This window comes from Oncorhynchus kisutch, linkage group LG30 (assembly GCF_002021735.2).
Source record: "Oncorhynchus kisutch isolate 150728-3 linkage group LG30, Okis_V2, whole genome shotgun sequence".
NCBI classification, from domain to species: domain Eukaryota; kingdom Metazoa; phylum Chordata; class Actinopteri; order Salmoniformes; family Salmonidae; genus Oncorhynchus; species Oncorhynchus kisutch.
Genome location: NC_034203.2, coordinates 12,782,257 through 12,801,015, shown reverse-complemented (window position 1 = coordinate 12,801,015; position 18,759 = coordinate 12,782,257). Strand labels below are relative to the sequence as shown.

The 18,759-nt window shown below is 41.0% G+C and overlaps 1 protein-coding gene across 5 annotated transcripts in view; it reads left to right on the top strand.

Annotated features, from left to right (window-relative positions):
* The window catches only part of LOC109875117 (retinoic acid receptor RXR-gamma-A), a 45,932-nt gene that overhangs the window by 11,712 nt on the left and 15,461 nt on the right, over positions 1-18,759 (top strand). Inside the window, exons 1-2 of one of the 5 annotated variants that reach the window (XM_020467317.2) lie at positions 2,434-2,552; positions 17,659-17,954. In XM_020467317.2, the coding sequence (XP_020322906.2) occupies positions 2,465-2,552; positions 17,659-17,954 (384 nt within the window). In that variant the 5' untranslated portion in view covers positions 2,434-2,464. Of the gene's footprint in view, positions 1-2,433; positions 2,553-14,240; positions 14,301-14,472; positions 14,491-17,658; positions 17,955-18,759 lie in introns of those variants that run through there. The other 4 variants (XM_020467315.2, XM_020467319.2, XM_020467321.2 and 1 more) reach the window with 4 other exon arrangements.

Here is an 18,759-nt window from a genome sequence, read left to right as displayed (position 1 = left end):
TTAAGCATTGTCTCAATGAAGAGTTCGGTGATCGACTAGCCACCTGTGACATGCACGCGCAGTTAGCCTGCTAGAGTGGCACAGTGGTCTAAGGCACTGCATCTCAGTGCAAGAGATGTCACTACAGTCCCTGGTTTGAATCCAGGTAGTATCACATCTGGCCGTGATTGGGAGTCCCATAGAGTGAAGCACAATTGGCCCAGCGTCGTCCGGGGTAGGCCGTCATTGTAGAATAAGAATTTGTTCTTAATAACCTTTTGTGACTAGGGGGCAATATTTTCATTTTTGGGAAAATAATGTTCCCATAGTAAATGGGATATTTTGTCAGGACAAGATGCTAGAATATGCATATAATTGACAGTTTAGGATAGAAAACACTCTAAAGTTTCCAAAACTGGAAAAATATTGCCTGTGAGTATAACAGAACTGATATTGTAGGCTAAAGTCTGAGAAAAATCCAATCCGGAAGTGCCTCATGTTTTGAAAGCGCTGCGTTCCAATGCGTCCCTATTGAGCAGTGAATGGGCTATCAACCAGATTACTTTTTCTACGTATTCCCCCAAGGTGTCTACAGCATTGTGACGTAGTTTTACGCATTTATGTTGAAGAATACCCGTAAGCGGCTACATTGTGTAAGTGGTCACCTGATGGCTCTCAGAGTGATTCTCGCTTAAAATACAGAGGTAGCCATTTTTCCAATCGGTCCTACTGAAAAACTAATTGTCCCGGTGGATATATTATCGAATAGATATTTGAAAAACACCTTGAAGATTGATTATAAACAACGTTTGCCATGTTTCTATCGATATTATGGAGCTATCTTGGAATATTTTTCGGCGTTTTTGTGACCGTAATGTCCGGTCAATTTCTCAGCCAAACGTGAAGAACAAACGGAGCTATTTCGCCTACAAAAAATTATAAAAAATGAACATTGGCTATCTAACTGGGAGTCTCGTGAGTGAAAACATCTGAAGCTCATCAAAGGTAAACGATTTAATTTGATTGCTTTTCTGATTTCCGTGACCAAGTTACCTGCTGTTAGCTGGACAAAATGCAATGCTAGGCTATCGATAAACTTACACAAATGCTTGTCTAGCTTTGGCTGTTAAGCATATTTTGAAAATCTGAGATGACAGGGTGATTAACAAAAGGCTAAACTGTGTCTCAGTATATTTCACTTGTGATTTTCATGAATAGGAATATTTTCTAGTAATATGTATGTCCGTTGAGTTATGCTAATTAGTGTCAGTCGATGATTACGCTCCCGGACCCGGGATGGGGAGTCACTAGAGTTAACTGACTTGCCTAGTTAAATAAAGGTTAAATAAAAAATTTGCGGCAGGCGGACGAGCAATATCCACTGTATGGATGAAGCCTGAGCTGGAATGGGAAGGTAACGGAAGCTGGTTAGCTTTAGAAAACCCTGAGTAGATCTAGCTTGCTTCGTACAGGCTTAAACACTGTTTATATGATTTACTTGAAGAGTTCACCAATAGAAATTATTATAGTGATACGTTCTGTATCTCTTAATAAATAAATAAATAAAACCACCTTAAGCCAGATGATGTTTGTATGGTGGCATACTCAAGTACATTCATGTGTGTGCGTGTTTTTGGTTTTACTATCCTTGTGAGGAGCAGAAGTCCTTATAAGGATAGTAAAACAAAGAAAATTCGGATACTTTGCCGGTCCCCACAAGGAAAATGGCTATGTTAGGCTTAGGGGTTATGTTGGGGTTAAATTAGGGTGTCACGCCCTGACCGTAGATATCCTTTTAATTCTCTATTTGGTTAGGTCAGGGTGTGACTAGGGTGGCAATTTATGTTTTCTATTTCTTTGTTGGCCGGGTATGGTTCCCAATCAGAGGCAGTTGTCTATCGTTGTCTCTGGTTGGGGATCAAACTTAGGCAGCCTTTTTTCCACCTTAGTTTGTGGGATCTTGTTTTTGTACTGTTGCTTTCCAGCCCTACAGAAATGTGTGTTTCGTTTTTTTTCTTCTTTGTTTTTCTCGGTGTCATCAATAAAATAAAGATGTACGCATATCACGCTGCACCTTGGTCTACTCCTTCCAATGACGAACGTAACATCGGGTTAGGGGTCAAGGTTTAGATTCAGGGTTAGGGAAAATAGGATTTTGAATGGGAATCAACTGTTCGGTCCCAACAAAGATAGTAAAACAAATGTGTGTGTACTTATGTGTGAGAGTGAGGGGCCTCTTTCCTGTTGGAATGTGACATTGAGCAAGCATTAATATCACAGGGGGGGGGGGTGTAAAGAGAGAGTGTGAGTGTGTATTTGTGTGTGTGTGTGTGTGTGTACAACTACAGCTGCTTGTAACACACACGTGATCATGTGCTGCCAGCCCGTTGTCTGCATTGGAAGGGTCAAACCCCCCTGCAGAACTCAGAGGTGATCGGCTACAGACATGGGAATCATAACAGGTGTTGAAGATTCCAGAGGAAAAATGGCAAGCGACTTAATAGACGTTAGCCAATCAGAGTTGGAAATGTATGGAAACTACCAGTCCCTGATGCTCATTCCTGGCTTTGACAGTGAGTAAAATACAGTGCATTCAGAAAGTATTCATACTCATTCATACCCATTGACTTATTCCACATTGTGTTGTGTTACAGCCTGAATATATTTTTTTCTCTCACCCATCTACACACAATACTCCATAATGACAAAGTGATTTTTTTTTTGTTGAAATGTTATCAAAGTGTTCACACCCCTGAGTCAATACATGTTAGAATCACCTTTGGCAACGATTACAGCTGTGTTTCTGGGCACTCAGTCTACTCAGGAACATTCAATGTCGCCTTGGTAAGCAACTCCAGTGTATATTTGGCCTTGCATTTGAGGTTTTCCTGCTGAAAAGTGAATTTGTCTCCCAGTGTCTGTTGGAAAGCAGACTGAATCATGTTTTCCTCTAGGATTTTGCCTGTGCTTAGCTCTACTCAGTTTATTTTTAACCCAATATAATCCATAGTTTTTGCTAATGAAAAGCATACCCATAACATGATGCAGCCACCACCGTGCTTCAAAATTGGAAGAGTAGGACTCAGTGATGTGTTGTGCTGGATTTGCCCCAAACATAGCGCTTTGTATTCAGGACATTTTTTGCTATATTTTACTTCAGTACCTTATTGCATGTTTTGGAATATTTTTATTATGTACAGTTTTCCTTCCTTTCACCATGTCATTCATTTGTCATTTACAAAATAGCCTCCAATACCCTACTCAACAAATTGGATGCAGTCTATCACAGTGCAATCCGTTTTATCAGCAAAGCCCCATATACTACCCACCATTGCGACCTGTACGCTGGCCCTCGCTTCATACTCGTCGCCAAATCCACTGGCTCCATGTCATCTACAAGACCCTGCTAGGTAAAGTCCCCCCTTATCTCAGCTCGCTGGTCACCATAGCATCTCCCACCTGTAGCACATGCTCCAGCAGGTATATCTCTCTAGTCACCCCCAAAACCAATTCTTTCTTTGGCCGCCTCTCCTTCCAGTTCTCTGCTGCCAATGACTGGAACGAACTACAAAAATCTCTGAAACTGGAAACACTTATCTCCCTCACTAGCTCTAAGCACCAACTGTCAGAGCAGCTCACAGATTACTGCACCTGTACATAGCCCACCTATAATTTAGCCCAAACAACTACCTCTTTCCCAACTGTATTTAATTTATTTTGCTCCTGACTGTATGTTTGTTTTACTCCATGTGTAACTCTGTGTCGTTGTATCTGTCGAACTGCTTTGCTTTATCTTGGCCAGGTCGCAATTGTAAATGAGAAGTTGTTCTCAACTTGCCTACCTGGTTAAATAAAGGTAAAATAAAAAAAAGTAAAAAAATTCAGGTTAGTATTTTGAAGTAATTACAATGTTGTTGATCCATCCTCAGTTTTCTTTTATCACAGCCATTCAACGCTGTAACTGTTTTAAAGTTACCTTTGACCTCATGGTGAAATCCCTGAGCTTTCCCTCCTCTCCGGCAACAGCGTTAGGAAGGACGCATGTATCTTTGTAGTGACTGGGTGTTTTATTTATTTATTTATTTTACCTTTATTTAACCAGGCAAGTCAGTTAAGAACATATTCTTATTTTCAATGACGGCCTGGGAACAATGGGTTAACTGCCTGTTCAGGGGCAGAACGACAGATTTGTACCTTGTCAGCTGGGGGGTTTGAACTCGCAACCTTCCGGTTACTAGTCCAACGCTCTAACCACTAGGCTACGTGGCGTGTATTGATACACCATCCAAAGTGTAATTAATAACTTCACCATACTCAAAGGGATATTCAGTGTCTGCTTTTTTAAATATTTACCTATCTACCAATAGGTGCCTTTCTTTGCGAGGCATTGGAAAATCTGCCTGTTCTTTGTGGTTGAGTCTGTGTTTGACATTCACTTCTTGACTGAGGGATATTACAGATACTTATATTTGTGGGGTACAGAGATGAGGTAATCATTCAAAAATAATGATAAACACTATTATTGCACACAGAGTGAGTTCATGCAACTTATTATGTGACCTTTTAAGCACATTTATATACCGATACCGATATCCAATGTTTTTCTTGCCCCAGAAAACGCTACCGATATGAAACATTTAGCGGCATTCTAAGCATTCTAGTACAGCTAAATAGTTAACACACACACATGGACGTCTAAGGCACTGCATCTGTACAAGAGGAGTCACTACAGTCCCTGGTTCGAATCCAAGCTGTATCAAATACGGCAGTGATTGGGAGTCCCATAGGGCGGCGCACAATTGGCCCAGAGCCGTCTGGGTTTGTTCGGAGTAGGCCGTCATTGTAAATAAGAAATTGTTCTTTAACTGACTTGCCTAGTTAAATAACAGTTACACACACACACCACACTGACCAAAACTTTTATTTTGTTGGCATTTACGTATGTCCTCATTACCAGAAAAACATAATCAAAACCTTTTTCTTTCAATTACTTGCTGTGCTGCTTGGTTGTTCATTTGTTCAGTCGTTTCATTCTCAACCAGGATTTCTTTGGAACGCCGTTTGGGTCTTTGTGTGTCAAAAAAGAAACACGTCAAATAAGCTTGTTGACAAATCAGGACCTGAATATGACTGCACGTCACATAATAATTAAACGCGTTTTAAGTAGTTATTACACTATCACTCGTATTATCATGGATGCAAACAATGGTCTTCCCCAAAAACATAGCACAACGACATCTGTTCCAGTAGCTAACTATATAACTAGGTGTCATCATCTAAAATAACCCTAATTTATAAGACAGTTCTTATTTGATTAATGGTGTTTGGACCCATCTATGTGAAGCTAGCCACAATAAGGATTATCCCGTCAGTTGAGGTTGCCTGGTCATTCTTTAAAAGTAACTTCCTCACCATTTTAGATAAGCATGCTCCGTTCAAAAAATGCAGAACTAAGAACAGATATAGCCCTTGGTTCACTCCAGACCTGACTGCCCTCGACCAGCACAAAAATATCCTGTGGCGGACTGCAATAGCATCGAATAGTCCCCGCGATATGCAACTGTTCAGGGAAGTCAGGAACCAATACACGCAGTCAGTCAGGAAAGCTAAGGCCAGCTTCTTCAGGCAGAAGTTTGCATCCTGTAGCTCCAACTCCAAAAAGTTCTGGGACACTGTGAAGTCCATGGAGAACAAGAGCACCTCCTCCCAGCTGCCCACTGTACTGAGGCTAGGTAACACGGTCACCACCGATAAATCCATGATTATCGAAAACTTCAACAAGCATTTCTCAACAGCTGGCCATGCCTTCCTCCTGGCTACTCCAACCTCGGCCAACAGCTCCGCCCCCCCCCCCCCCCCCCGCAGCTACTCGCCCAAGCCTCTCCAGGTTCTCCTTTACCCAAATCCAGATAGCAGATGTTCTGAAAGAGCTGCAAAACCTGGACCCGTACAAATCAGCTGGGCTTGACAATCTGGACCCTCTATTTCTGAAACTATCTGCCGCCATTGTCGCAACCCCTATTACCAGCCTGTTCAACCTCTCTTTCATATCGTCTGAGATCCCCAAGGATTGGAAAGCTGCCGCGGTCGTCATCCTCTTCAAAGGGGGAGACACCCTGGACCCAAACTGTTACAGACCTATATCCATCCTGCCCTGCCTATCTAAGGTCTTCGAAAGCCTAGTCAACAAACAGGTCACTAACCATCTCGAATCCCACCGTACCTTCTCCGCTGTGCAATCTGGTTTCCGAGCCGGTCACGGGTGCACCTCAGCCACGCTCAAGGTACTAAACGATATCATAACCGCCATCGATAAAAGACAGTACTGTGCAGCCGTCTTCATCGACCTTGCCAAGGCTTTCGACTCTGTCAATCGCCATATTCTTATCGGCAGACTCAGTAGCCTCGGTTTTTCGGATGACTGCCTTGCCTGGTTCACCAATTACTTTGCAGACAGAGTTCAGTGTGTCAAATCGGAGGGCATGCTGTCCGGTCCTCTGGCAGTCTCTATGGGGGTGCCACAGGGTTCAATCCTCGGGCTGACTCTTTTCTCTGTATATATCAATGATGTTGCTCTTGCTGCGGGCGATTCCCTGATCCACCTCTACGCAGACGACACCATTCTATATACTTCCGGCCCGTCCTTGGACACTGTGCTATCTAACCTCCAAACGAGCTTCAATGCCATACAACACTCCTTCCGTGGCCTCCAACTGCTCTTAAACGCTAGTAAAACCAAATGCATGCTTTTCAACCGTTCGCTGCCTGCACCCGCACGCCTGACCAGCATCACCACCCTGGATGGTTCCGACCTTGAATATGTGGACATCTATAAGTACCTAGGTGTCTGGCTAGACTGTAAACTCTCCTTCCAGACTCATATCAAACATCTCCAATCGAAAATCAAATCAAGAGTCGGCTTTCTATTCCGCAACAAAGCCTCCTTCACTCACGCCGCCAAACTTACCCTAGTAAAACTGACTATCCTACCGATCCTCGACTTCGGCGATGTCACCTACAAAATTGCTTCCAACACTCTACTCAGCAAACTGGATGCAGTTTATCACAGTGCCATCCGTTTTGTCACTAAAGCACCTTATACCACCCACCACTGCGACTTGTATGCTCTAGTCGGCTGACCCTCGCTACATATTCGTTGCCAGACCCACTGGCTCCAGGTCATCTACAAGTCCATGCTAGGTAAAGCTCCGCCTTATCTCAGTTCACTGGTCATGATGGCAACACCCATCCGTAGCACGCGCTCCAGCAGGTGTATCTCACTGATCATCCCTAAAGCCAACACCTCATTTGACCGCCTTTCGTTCCAGTTCTCTGCTGCCTGTGACTGGAACTAATTGCAAAAATCGCTGAAGTTGGAGACTTTTATCTCCCTCACCAACTTCAAACATCTGCTATCTGAGCAGCTAACCGATCGCTGCAGCTGTACATAGTCTATCGGTAAATAGCCCACCCATTTTTACCTACCTCATCCCCATACTGTTTTTATTTATTTACTTTTCTGCTCTTTTGCACACCAATATCTCTACCTGTACATGACCATCTGATCATTTATCACTCCAGTGTTAATCTGCAAAATTGTAATTATTCGCCTACCTCCTCATGCCTTTTGCACACAATGTATATAGACGCCCCTTTTTTTCCTAATGTGTTATTGACTTGTTAATTGTTTACTCCATGTGTAACTCTGTGTTGTCTGTTCACACTGCTATGCTTTATCTTGGCCAGGTCGCAGTTGCAAATGAGAACTTGTTCTCAACTAGCCTACCTGGTTAAATAAAGGTGAAAAAAAATAAAATAAAAAATAAATTAGGCACGGGCACAATAGTGGAATTTGCGGTTTGCCATCCAAATAAAAGTCATTGATAGTGATGCAACAGAATACAAATAGTAGAATTATGCCATTTCTTATTTTGAAGGCTAAGCGCAAAATCCACTATTGTGGCTAATCCTTATTGTGGCTAGCTTCACATAGATGGGTCCGACCACCATTAATCAAATAAGAACTGTCTTATAAATTAGGGTTATTTTAGATGATGACACCTAGTTATATAGTTACACATAACCCTTCACGACACACAACCCGGTCCGGTCAAGCCTCACTAGCCAGATGAAGCTAGCTGGCTGCTTATAATGCTATCTTTGGGCAACAGGGTTAAGTAGCTGGCTAGCTATTTATTTTCATTTCAACAGGCGAACAACAAGTGGCAACCTAGCAAATACTTACTCAAGGATTCCTAAATCATTGCTAAGAATAGTGAAAATGACTGCAGTTTCTACTGGTCATGCTTTTCAGGCTGGTTGTATTGGTGCTAGCTAGATACCAAGCTAAAGCTAGCTACCCCAGAAGTTGCGGTCGAATTTTTTTTGCTTTATTACCAAAGCGGTATTGTTAACACATCGTTCATTGCCGGTATTTGCTCGTTTGCAGACTTTTTTGTACAGCTTTGACAGTGCTGCTGTATCTATTGGGTGATTCTGCAAGTTTGTGCACTTTGGCCGTGCAAGCTTTCAGAAATTAAAACTTATTCAAACACCATTTTACCAGTATTGTACTTATCTTTGATTTGTCTAGAAACAATATATGATAATGGCTACGATGTACTATTCAGGAATTTACAGCCATAGACAAATGTAATTTCCATCACGTCATTAAACATCCATTTTAGTTGAAAAATTAAATATACAATTGATTTATAATGCATTTCTTATACATTTGTACATGAACTTGTATTGAATATTATTTTAAGGGATTTTTAAGGTTTTTCTAATATTATTAATTCAACACGATGTCGGAATGTATAAACTTGCCTTGGTGACAGCTGAAAACATTTATTTATCATGAAAAATAAAGATATTTCCAACCAACCTGTTTGTGAGATTATGAAAACAACCATATGATTTCTATATCTAAAACAAATAAATGTATGTAAATTGTACATAATATACTAATTTACCTCAAAAATATGGGTTGTGATGGAAATGACAAGGTGTGGTGGAAATGACATCTATGTAAAAACATTTTTTTTTATGAAAACAGTATTTTATTGCAAACATTTTGAACAACAACCATTGTTGAACATTTAATTAATATAAGACACAGTAAGATTACAAAATACTGTAACTAGCACCTTTTCAACATGAGAGCAATGTGTTGTCCTTGACTGCACTTCGATGCTACAATTCTAGCACCTATATATAGAGGGAAGAGTTAGTTGAGAGCTACACATGTTTTATTTAATGTATGATTTTATGCCCTGCTTTGTATGTACTGTATTTCCAAGTGTATCTAAGGCTTTGAAAGAGAGCAATGTTCCTCCCAGACCAAGGCATCCAGCTCCATGTGCCTTTTGGTCACTGGATGGGGCTCAAGGACAAGTCCATACACAGCTTAAACAGCTGCAGTGATGTGGAAAGGAACAGAAGCAACTGAGTATCCGCCAAGTTATCTCTCCTGGACTGTCGGTGACGATCTGGAAACACAGGAAATTCGAAAAGTTATGCACATTCGGAATATGTAATAATAGCATAGTCTAGTGATACAGAGTGTAGTGATACTATGTTTTGTATAACAAATGTGAGATTCGACATAAAATAACCCACAACTATTACCTGTTGTATCTTCATTGTCCCACAGATTGTCTCCAGGTGATCTTGGTAGGAGGGCCTCCATGCACTCTCTCCTCTAAGATTATATAAGAGCTTGATAGCTGACTGATCTTTTGACAGTTCCTCGAATATAGTTTTTCCATTTGGGAGGTCCTTGCCACAATTCCATCTGCTCTTCGTTTCACAGCTGCTCCTACCCCATCAGCTGGGCATTTTCCATGTCCGGCTTCTAGGAAATTCCATGTAAACTCTCTGGAAGCCCATTTCAAAGAGAAGGGTGGAGAGTATAACTTTTTTTGGACCTATACTGGGTTGTAGGCCCATCACTCACAAAGTGTACAGCAGTAGCTGATGGGCAGAGCTCAAGGAAGTAGGCCAGTGTTTTTGAGAGATGGGCCCAGATAGCAGAGGGGTCATGCCGCATAAAAAGAGCTCAGTGAGCAAAGTGAAACTGTATCATTTGTGATATATCCAACACAGGTGTGGAGGGTCACCTGCTTGTGAGAATCACCAAAGTGAACTGCCTGGATTTCACTGGTGTATTTACACAGGGAGTTCTCTGCAAAGGCAATGTGAACAATGACCTCCTCTTCCCCCAGAGTGTCTTTTAATTCTCTCAGTTTGGAGTATTGGTGTCGAATATTGTACACGTGTTTCCCCGACTTCTCTTTCAATCCTTTGGAGAAGTCCTCCAGTAGAATCTGCAGTGTTCCACATACCTTTTCTTTTATTGTTAAATGGTCAGTGAACTTCTCCATGTTTCCTTCTTTGTTTTTTTCTCTCTCTCTCTTCAGCCTTTGTTTTTCCACTCAAACCACCATGTCTGCTCACCAGCATCAAAGTCAGATGTTTTAAGCTCTTTGGCTTGGCAAAGGGAGCACTCTATATACCTGCACTCTGTCTTCAGGTTCCCACAGCACAAAGTTTCCCAATGTTGCTGCAGCTGATCACTTTGTGATACTGTAGTTTGTCCACCATGAACTGGAGGTTGGTGTGGGTTTTGCAGAGGCATGTGTCCCTATCTTGGACTGCTGGCTTGACAACCCAAAAATGACTTATTTTGCAGGATTCACAGTAGGAAATTTGAATCTCTGAATATTCCCTCTTAAACTTCTGATAAAGGTTCTGAATTGTGCCATACAAGAAGAGCTTCTGCTTTTTCCTCTTGTTCCTCGTTAGTGTGTCCTTTTCCCCTGTTGCTCTACTGTTGTCATCACGTTCATAGAATCTAGTGATTTTCTCTCCTGTGGCAGTGCTAATTCTGTTACACTGATTTTTCCTGGAGTATTGAAGACTTGAGGGCCTGTTTTCATTTGCCCTCATTTGTTTTGCTGAAAATCCAAATTCTCTGTTTGCGGCTTTGACCAGGCCATACTTTACTTTTTTTGTTTTTGTTTCTATATGTCTGTGACCTCTGTGCTGTTTTATGTGGCAACTACTACTTCGTTTTCAACGTGTGCACACCTTGCATTTTGTAGATTAAATTAATTTTAAACATGATAAAATAAGTTTAAAGTTTAAAAAAATTTAAGATAATGGATTGTTGTCATTTCCACCACTTTCTGTCATTTCCACCACACTTAAGTTTGTGATGGAAATGATTTTGATGGAAATTACACTTCTACAGTTTCTGGAGAAAATGTACAGCCTGCTTAGCATGCTTTGGTTAGTATTACAGCTAGCATATAATTTACACAAAATACATAAAATATCAAATTTCTACCACAAATTGAAGAAATTATAGCCTGTTTGGAAATGACTGACAATTAAAATATTCTCTACACAAGCAATATTTACCTTTCATTTTTCTTCAACTTCTGGCCATCACATCTGGAACAACCGTCCACTGCAGTCATGTGCTTCTGTGTCACAATATGTTTCCATGGTAACTAAATTAACATTCTCTTGAAAAAACGTTATTAATGAGGATTTTGTCCTCAGTGGTAGAAATTACACAACAACCAAATTACAGGTATATTTTGTTTAAAAAACAATATAAAGGACATACTCACAATAAATATTGATATAGATTTTATTTAATTGACCCTTTCTGTTGTAGATAACAATTTAATGTGTAATTATTAATGTTTTCTCATCGAAAAACATAGAAGCTTAAAAGTCTGGGTCAGGGACAAGGGCAAAATAGTGAAATTGAGGTATAAAATGCATCTGAAATGTAACAAAAATACTTGATAGAGAGGTGTTTAAAAAAGTCTGGGGTGATTCCAGTGTGAACTTAACATACAAATATTTATTTATTTTTGATAAAATCCCCAAAATTGACCCAAGGTCATAGAAGTGCCCGTTGTTGCAGAATCACCCTATTACTGTGTAACTCTGGTAGGGCAACATCTGAAAAATAGCCCAGTTGGAAGTGTGTACCGGTGAATTCCATTATCTTGGCTTTAATGGATTTCGCCTTTGAGTTGTCTCGCTTAAATGTTCTTACTCTTTCAAATGACTGCTCGACTTGTTGACTGCTCGATCCACACAGCAGACATTGTGGGCTAGGTTAGGAATGCTGTGTTGCACATGTAGCGCAACATTTTACGTGGCGTCATTACGTCATGTACCTACGTTATATAGGTATGCACGTCAGCTTTGACATCGGTTTTTAACATTGGTGTTAAACTAGACATCGGGCCGATACCGATGTTGGCATTTCTACTTTTTTTTACAGATTCACCGATATATCATGCATCCCTACACCTTGATGTCCTTTGGGTGGTGGACCACTCTTGATACACACGGAAAACAATTGAGTGTCAAAAACCCAGCAGCGTTGCAGTTTTTGACACACTCAAACCGGTGCGACTGGCACCTACTACCATACCCTGTTCAAAGGCACTTCAATCTTTTGTCTTGCCCATTCATTCTCTGAATGGCACACATACACAATCCGTGTCTCAATTGTCTCAAGGCTTCAAAATCCTTCTTTAACCTGTCTCCTCCCCTTCATCTACACTGATTTGAAGTGGATTTAACAAGTGACATCAATAAGGGACCATAGCTTTCACCTGGACACACCTGGTCAGTCTATGTCATGGAAGGAGCAGGTGTTTCTAATGTTTTGTACACTCAATGTAGTACAGGATCGTGTACTTTGACTTAGCACTGATAGTAGCTAATGCATGGATAAATGTACAGTCATTAGTGAACTTCTACACCCACCTTGCACAGTCTTCATAATCTAAAAAGGGGCATAAATTGGTTATTTTTCCATTACTTTATCAATTTTTGTATTTATTTTAAAGGCAGCAAAATATGAAGTCTGTGCAAGAGGTGTGTAGACTTTATCTAGGCACTGTAAGTATGTGGGCATGTGTTTGTTGGCGCACTGTAGAAAGGCTGCCTGACAAGATCACACTGTGATCTTTGCTGAACCCGAGGTGCTGGGTTCTGTCTTCAACAAAATGGAAAGCTGTGAGTTAGTGACTTATGACCTTTGTGACACAGTAGGCAGTTGGTGAAAGTTAGACTGTGTGTGTGCATGTGCGTGTGTTTGTGTTTGTTTACGAGAGAGAAAGAGACCAGAAGTACATACATGCATAAATACACATAGTCACAGTCACACAGTTATTTTCTTGGTTCTGTCTAAATATACATTGTGGTTTCCTGCATCTGCTTTGGCAGAGAAACTACTGTACCTAAAACTGTTTCTACACAATATGAGGAAGTGCCTTTTTCCTCCTTTATCTTGTCAAAGATCATAACCCCAAAATATGCTAACCTCGCTCCATTACCAATAACAGGAGAGGTTAGCATGTCTTGGGGGTATGATCTTTGACCCTCTATAACTTTCTCACTCATCATTATTAACAGCTCATTCAGGACTATCCATAATTATGGTAGCATCCACATTAATGTAGAAGCATTTAGAAACATATTATATTCTTATTGACAATACAAGTGACTTCAAAACGACACAATACATTATTTACCATTCATTTATATTGGGCACAAAATAATCTGAAAACACAACCAAAACTAACTACAAATGCATCCAACAACTTTGTAGAGTCACAAACTTGATGTAGTGATTGTGTTCTAGGAATATGGGACCAAATACTAAACTTTTGGTGACTTTATTTCTAAGAATCTTTAGGGGTGTGAATAATTTTGACCCCTACCTTTTTGAGAAAAAAAGTATTACTTGTTAAATAAAATATCTTTCTATGAGCAATTGTATGAGTATAAAGAATATTATTTCCCAATTTTTTGAGCATGCAATATAATTCAGTATTTGAATGATTTCTTTTGTACAGTCATTATTGCTCGTCTTTACCAAGGGTGTCAATAATTTCAGACCCCACTGTATATGTATGTATGTGAGAGGGAGTGAGAGAGAGTATTTGTCTGCGTAAAAAAATCCACACAAAATGTCCAATCCCCACTAATACATGCTAGTATCAGTCCCCACTGTTGTCTGGCGTCCGTGCGCTTCCACTAGCCCTGCTGGTCCAGCTGACCTATCCGACTCTGTCCTGTGTAACACGAGAGAGGTCGCTCTACCCAGGACTGACTACAGTGACCCTGCAACCATGCCCCATGCAAATGCCACCTCCTGTTAGTCCTGTGACGTAAAGCTCTGCCCAACAGCCCAACCTTGAAGTGTTGGGGCCTGAAATGTCAACCTGTCATTCTATATTCCCAGACGAGGAGAGACAGAAAGAAGACCATGGCTGCACTAAAACGTACACGCATGCAAAAATTTGATAGATTATTGTTGCTATAACATATGCAAATAGATTTGATAGATTCTTGTTGGTATAACATATGTACATAGATTTGATAGTTGATAGAGCCCTCTCTCTTGGATCATGTTGCTGTTTGCTTGGTGTTGTTGATACAGTGGGTGTAGAGCCTGGCATACATACGTAGCACGTGAGTTTCAAGTTTGGGGAAGATCATTTTCACCATAAAAATGCACCTTTATAATAAAAGCATTGCATGCATAATTGCATTTGTGGACACATTTGAGAATGTTCAATTCCTGCCAATGGAACAGTCGCGCTTATAGCCTACTGCCGTGTGCGCATTGCTGCGCTTCTAATGTGAAGAAATAGCCTAATAGTTTATCAACATTTTAAGCTAAACGTTCTCATCTGTTGCGTCAGGCTCATTGCTTAAAACAGTTTTTTTGATGCTAGGGGTTGTGTTAATTTGGGAACCTTTCGCATCCCACAACTGTCCCGGACTATGTTTGGAATATTTATTTCTCTCACAGAATAGAACAGGTCAACTTTTGGACCATGGGGGATAAGTAGATTGACATAGGCTAGTGATTTTGCTGTTCGTTAGGCCTACTCATCTTGTTGGCTGACGAAAAGTGAATGTGGGCAGTTCTTCCAATATCTTCAATATGCACCTCGGAATTGGATAAGGAGGCGCTCAGTTGCATCCTCGATGTGTGTGTCTTCACTTGTAGCCTGTGAGAAAGACCTGATCACGTGACGAAGAGCCATGTGAGTGAGAGGTGCTTCGGCACACAGCTGGGAGAAGGGAATTATAATTATTATATTCAGCTCAAGGGTACAATGGCCACCGGCTGCAAAAGGCATGGATGTTTTTAGGGGGCGTTACGGTCACACAAAGGGGATGCAGCCGGGAAATTTGAGGCATTATCAAGTGCTTTTCAAATTGTGAATGAGAGACTGATGAAGTGTGTACAGCCTGCACAAAAACAAAGCAGAGCTCATGCCTTTCATGCGTCTTTTTTCAAACCTTTTTTCAAGTCTCATCATGCAGCCTTAGAATGTATAAAACATCTAAACATATAGCCCAACATTTGTATCACAACTAAAGTTACTTAAATAACTCTAAATTAAGCATATATGAGTACCTGTTTCTTTGTTAACCGCTCAACACAGAATAGCGCACTCCTTCAAATTGTTTGGAGGAAATATCCTTTCTATTTTATTCAGCTTTGTTCAATTGCAATTCTTCATACTATAAAATAATCTAAAATAATGCTACGGAATTCTAAGCAAATCTTGTCTGCTTAATGAACTAGTGTAGCCCACAGCCATATGGTACTGTATAGCCAGATCAAGGCCTAACATAAGGACAATGCAGAGTATGTTATTCTGTTCTTCTGAAATAGACTACATTTTATTCATATCATGTTGCTTTAGAACTGTCTAAAATAAATAATGGATTTATTGTGATGGTGTAGACTTTGAAAAAATGTAGACGTTCCCAATGTCTGCATCAGTGGCTTGTAGGCTATGCGTGGAAGACGAGTGATGCTAAATGTGTTCATGTTCTTTAACTTCTTGACGCACCCATCCCTTTAGCGGGATAATTTTCATCAACACCCGCTGAATTGTAGCGCGCCAAATTCAAATTAAATTACAAAAAATATTTCATTTTCATGAAATCACAAGTGCAATATAGCAAAACACAGCTTAGCTTGTTGTTAATCCACCTGGCGTGTCAGATTTCAATACAGCTTTTTGGCGAAAGCATAACAAGAGTTTATGTAAGAACATCTCTCTCGGTAGACAAAATATTACAAACATTAGCAGCCAAGTAGATTGGTCATGAAAGTCAGAAAAGCAATAGATTAAATCGCTTACCTTTGATGATCTTCGGATGTTTGCACTCACGAGACTCCCAGTTACACACTAAATGTTCCTTTTGTTCCATAAAGATTATTTTTATATCCAAAATACCTCCATTTGTTTGGCGCGTTATGTTCAGAAATCCACAGGCTCGAGCGGTCACGACATTACAGACGAAAATTCCAAATAGTATCCGTAATGTCCACAGAAACATGTCAAACCTTTTTTATAATCAATTCTCAGGTTGTTTTTAAAATATATAATCGATAATATATCAACCGGGACTGTCGCTTTTTCAATAGGAGAGGGAGAGACAATGGCTGCCCCACTCTGTTGCGCAAGCAAAACTCTGTGAACACCCAGCTATCCACTGACACGATGTTATCTTTCTCTCTCATTTTTCAAAATAAAGCCTGAAACTATGTCTAAAGACTGTTGACCCCTCGAGGAATCCATAGGAAAAGGAATCTGGTTGATATCCCTTTAAATGGAGGCAAGGCATCCAATGGAACAGAGAGATTTCAGGAAAAACAGCACTTCCTGGTTTGATTTTCCTCAGGTTTTCGCCTGCAATATCAGTTCTGTTATACTCAAAGACAATATTTTGACCGTTTTGGAAACTTTAGAGTGTTTATCCTAATCTGACAATTTCTTGCATATTCTAGTATATTCTAGTACTTTGTCATATTCTGGGCCTGAGAAATAGGCAGTTTCAAATGGGTACGTTTTTTTTGCCAAAAACGAAAATCCTGCCCCCTACACTCAAGAAGTTAACGGTCAATTAATGAGACCGGCAGTTATTTGCTTGACAATCACCGGCTGACAAAGTTTCATGACCGCCACAGCCCTAACTTCCCTCTAGGGTCCCTGTGACATCCCCCTAACATTTTCTCATGTTGATGCATAATGGGAACATGCAGGGCTCTTCTGACCTTAGAAATAATTTTTGAATGATCAGATCAGTGTAGTCTGTCTCTGCACTGACCTTCTTAAGGCTGTTCTGGGGCTGTATGGAAGTCCCTTACGCAGGCTTTCACCGTGCACTGACCCCCAGGCACCCAGCTACTTCAGGTTACATCAGGTTACATCACAGTGCATTAACAGCTGAAATAGTGATAAGGTTAAATGGAGAGATTCACATTTTGGACCCCTGGCTGTCACTCAACCACTCAGGAACCTCGGTTGGGTCTAGTTAGTTGTTATGCATGTGTCCTAATTCATCGTGTTCTGGTCTGATTGCCCATTCCACTGTCTCTGAACCAGGAGCTTTATAGAACAGTCATGAACAATTTCTTGTCATGTGGAAATTATTGTAGTGTCTATTCTACAATGTACATTTCTAGCTGCAAAATCCTAAACCCTATTGATTCTACACCTATGTACAGTAGAATGTCAAGTGGGCTGAAAACAAGTATCCTATCCTTATTGGTTGGCGTGTCCCCTAACTCCCTTCTCCTCTCTGATTGACTGTTTTCTGCTCTGATTATAGATTCTTCTGTTCAGGTCTCCCACCTGAGCTCCACCCCCTCACAGCCCCTTAGCATCATGGTGGGCCCCCCTCACCCTCACCACCACCACCCACATCACCATCACCACCCCTCCGTCATCAGCACCACCGTCAACCCCGGGCGGCCCCACCCATCCCCCATAGGCACCCTGGGCTCGCCATTCAATGGGCTGGGCGGCTCGCCGTACTCCGTCATCACGTCGTCCTCTCTGGGCTCGCCAGGTGTCTCCATGCCCCACACGCCCACCATAGGCTTCAGCACGCTCTCCAGCCCACAGGTAAGAGTGAATGTATTCACACACACTAATTAATGTGTTACATAAGGAGATGCATAAAATACTAAATATCAAAGTCATAGTGTAGCATCATTTGACAAATATGTTCCAAAAGATAATATATGAAAAATATGATATGCACTTCTTCCCAGGGGCTTTGTCAGGATGCGATCCACCTTGCCGTCAGTCTGGTTGATTGCATCAATGTTTGTGATTGTTTTCAATCTTTCCGCAATGTGGCGCCAAATCTCTATGTTTTCTACATGCTCAGTACAATGCTCATGTGCTTTCAAATTGGTCCCTATATTCTTCCAGTAAGGAAAACCATCCCTGCTGAAATTTGTCTCTTTAAAAAGAATATAGAGATATTTTTTTCTTCTTCTTCTCACTAAAGTCATAAACCCCCACAGCCAAATATCTTCCCGCGGCTATGCTTGTAGTCCATGCTCCGACAAATTGAGGCTGTTCCGACGGCAAAAGGGGGTGCAACTCAATATTTGGACGGTGTGATTGTACACTCAGTGTATATACAACCCATTTTTCATGTTTTACCAAATACATTTTTCACTTTTGAATAAGCTATCCAAATGTCTTCATTTGGGCACAGTGAATGAATAATGTATAGGCTATATGAAGTATTCAGCAAGGGCCTCATATGCGTAATGCATGGCTGGTATGTGTGGGCTGAGAGGCATGGGACGTGGTGTGTAGACTAACAATGTAGGTCATCTGTGTGTGTGTGTGTGTGTGTGTGTGTGTGTGTGTGTGTGTGTGTGTGTGTGTGTGTGTGTGTGTGTGCATCTGTTTG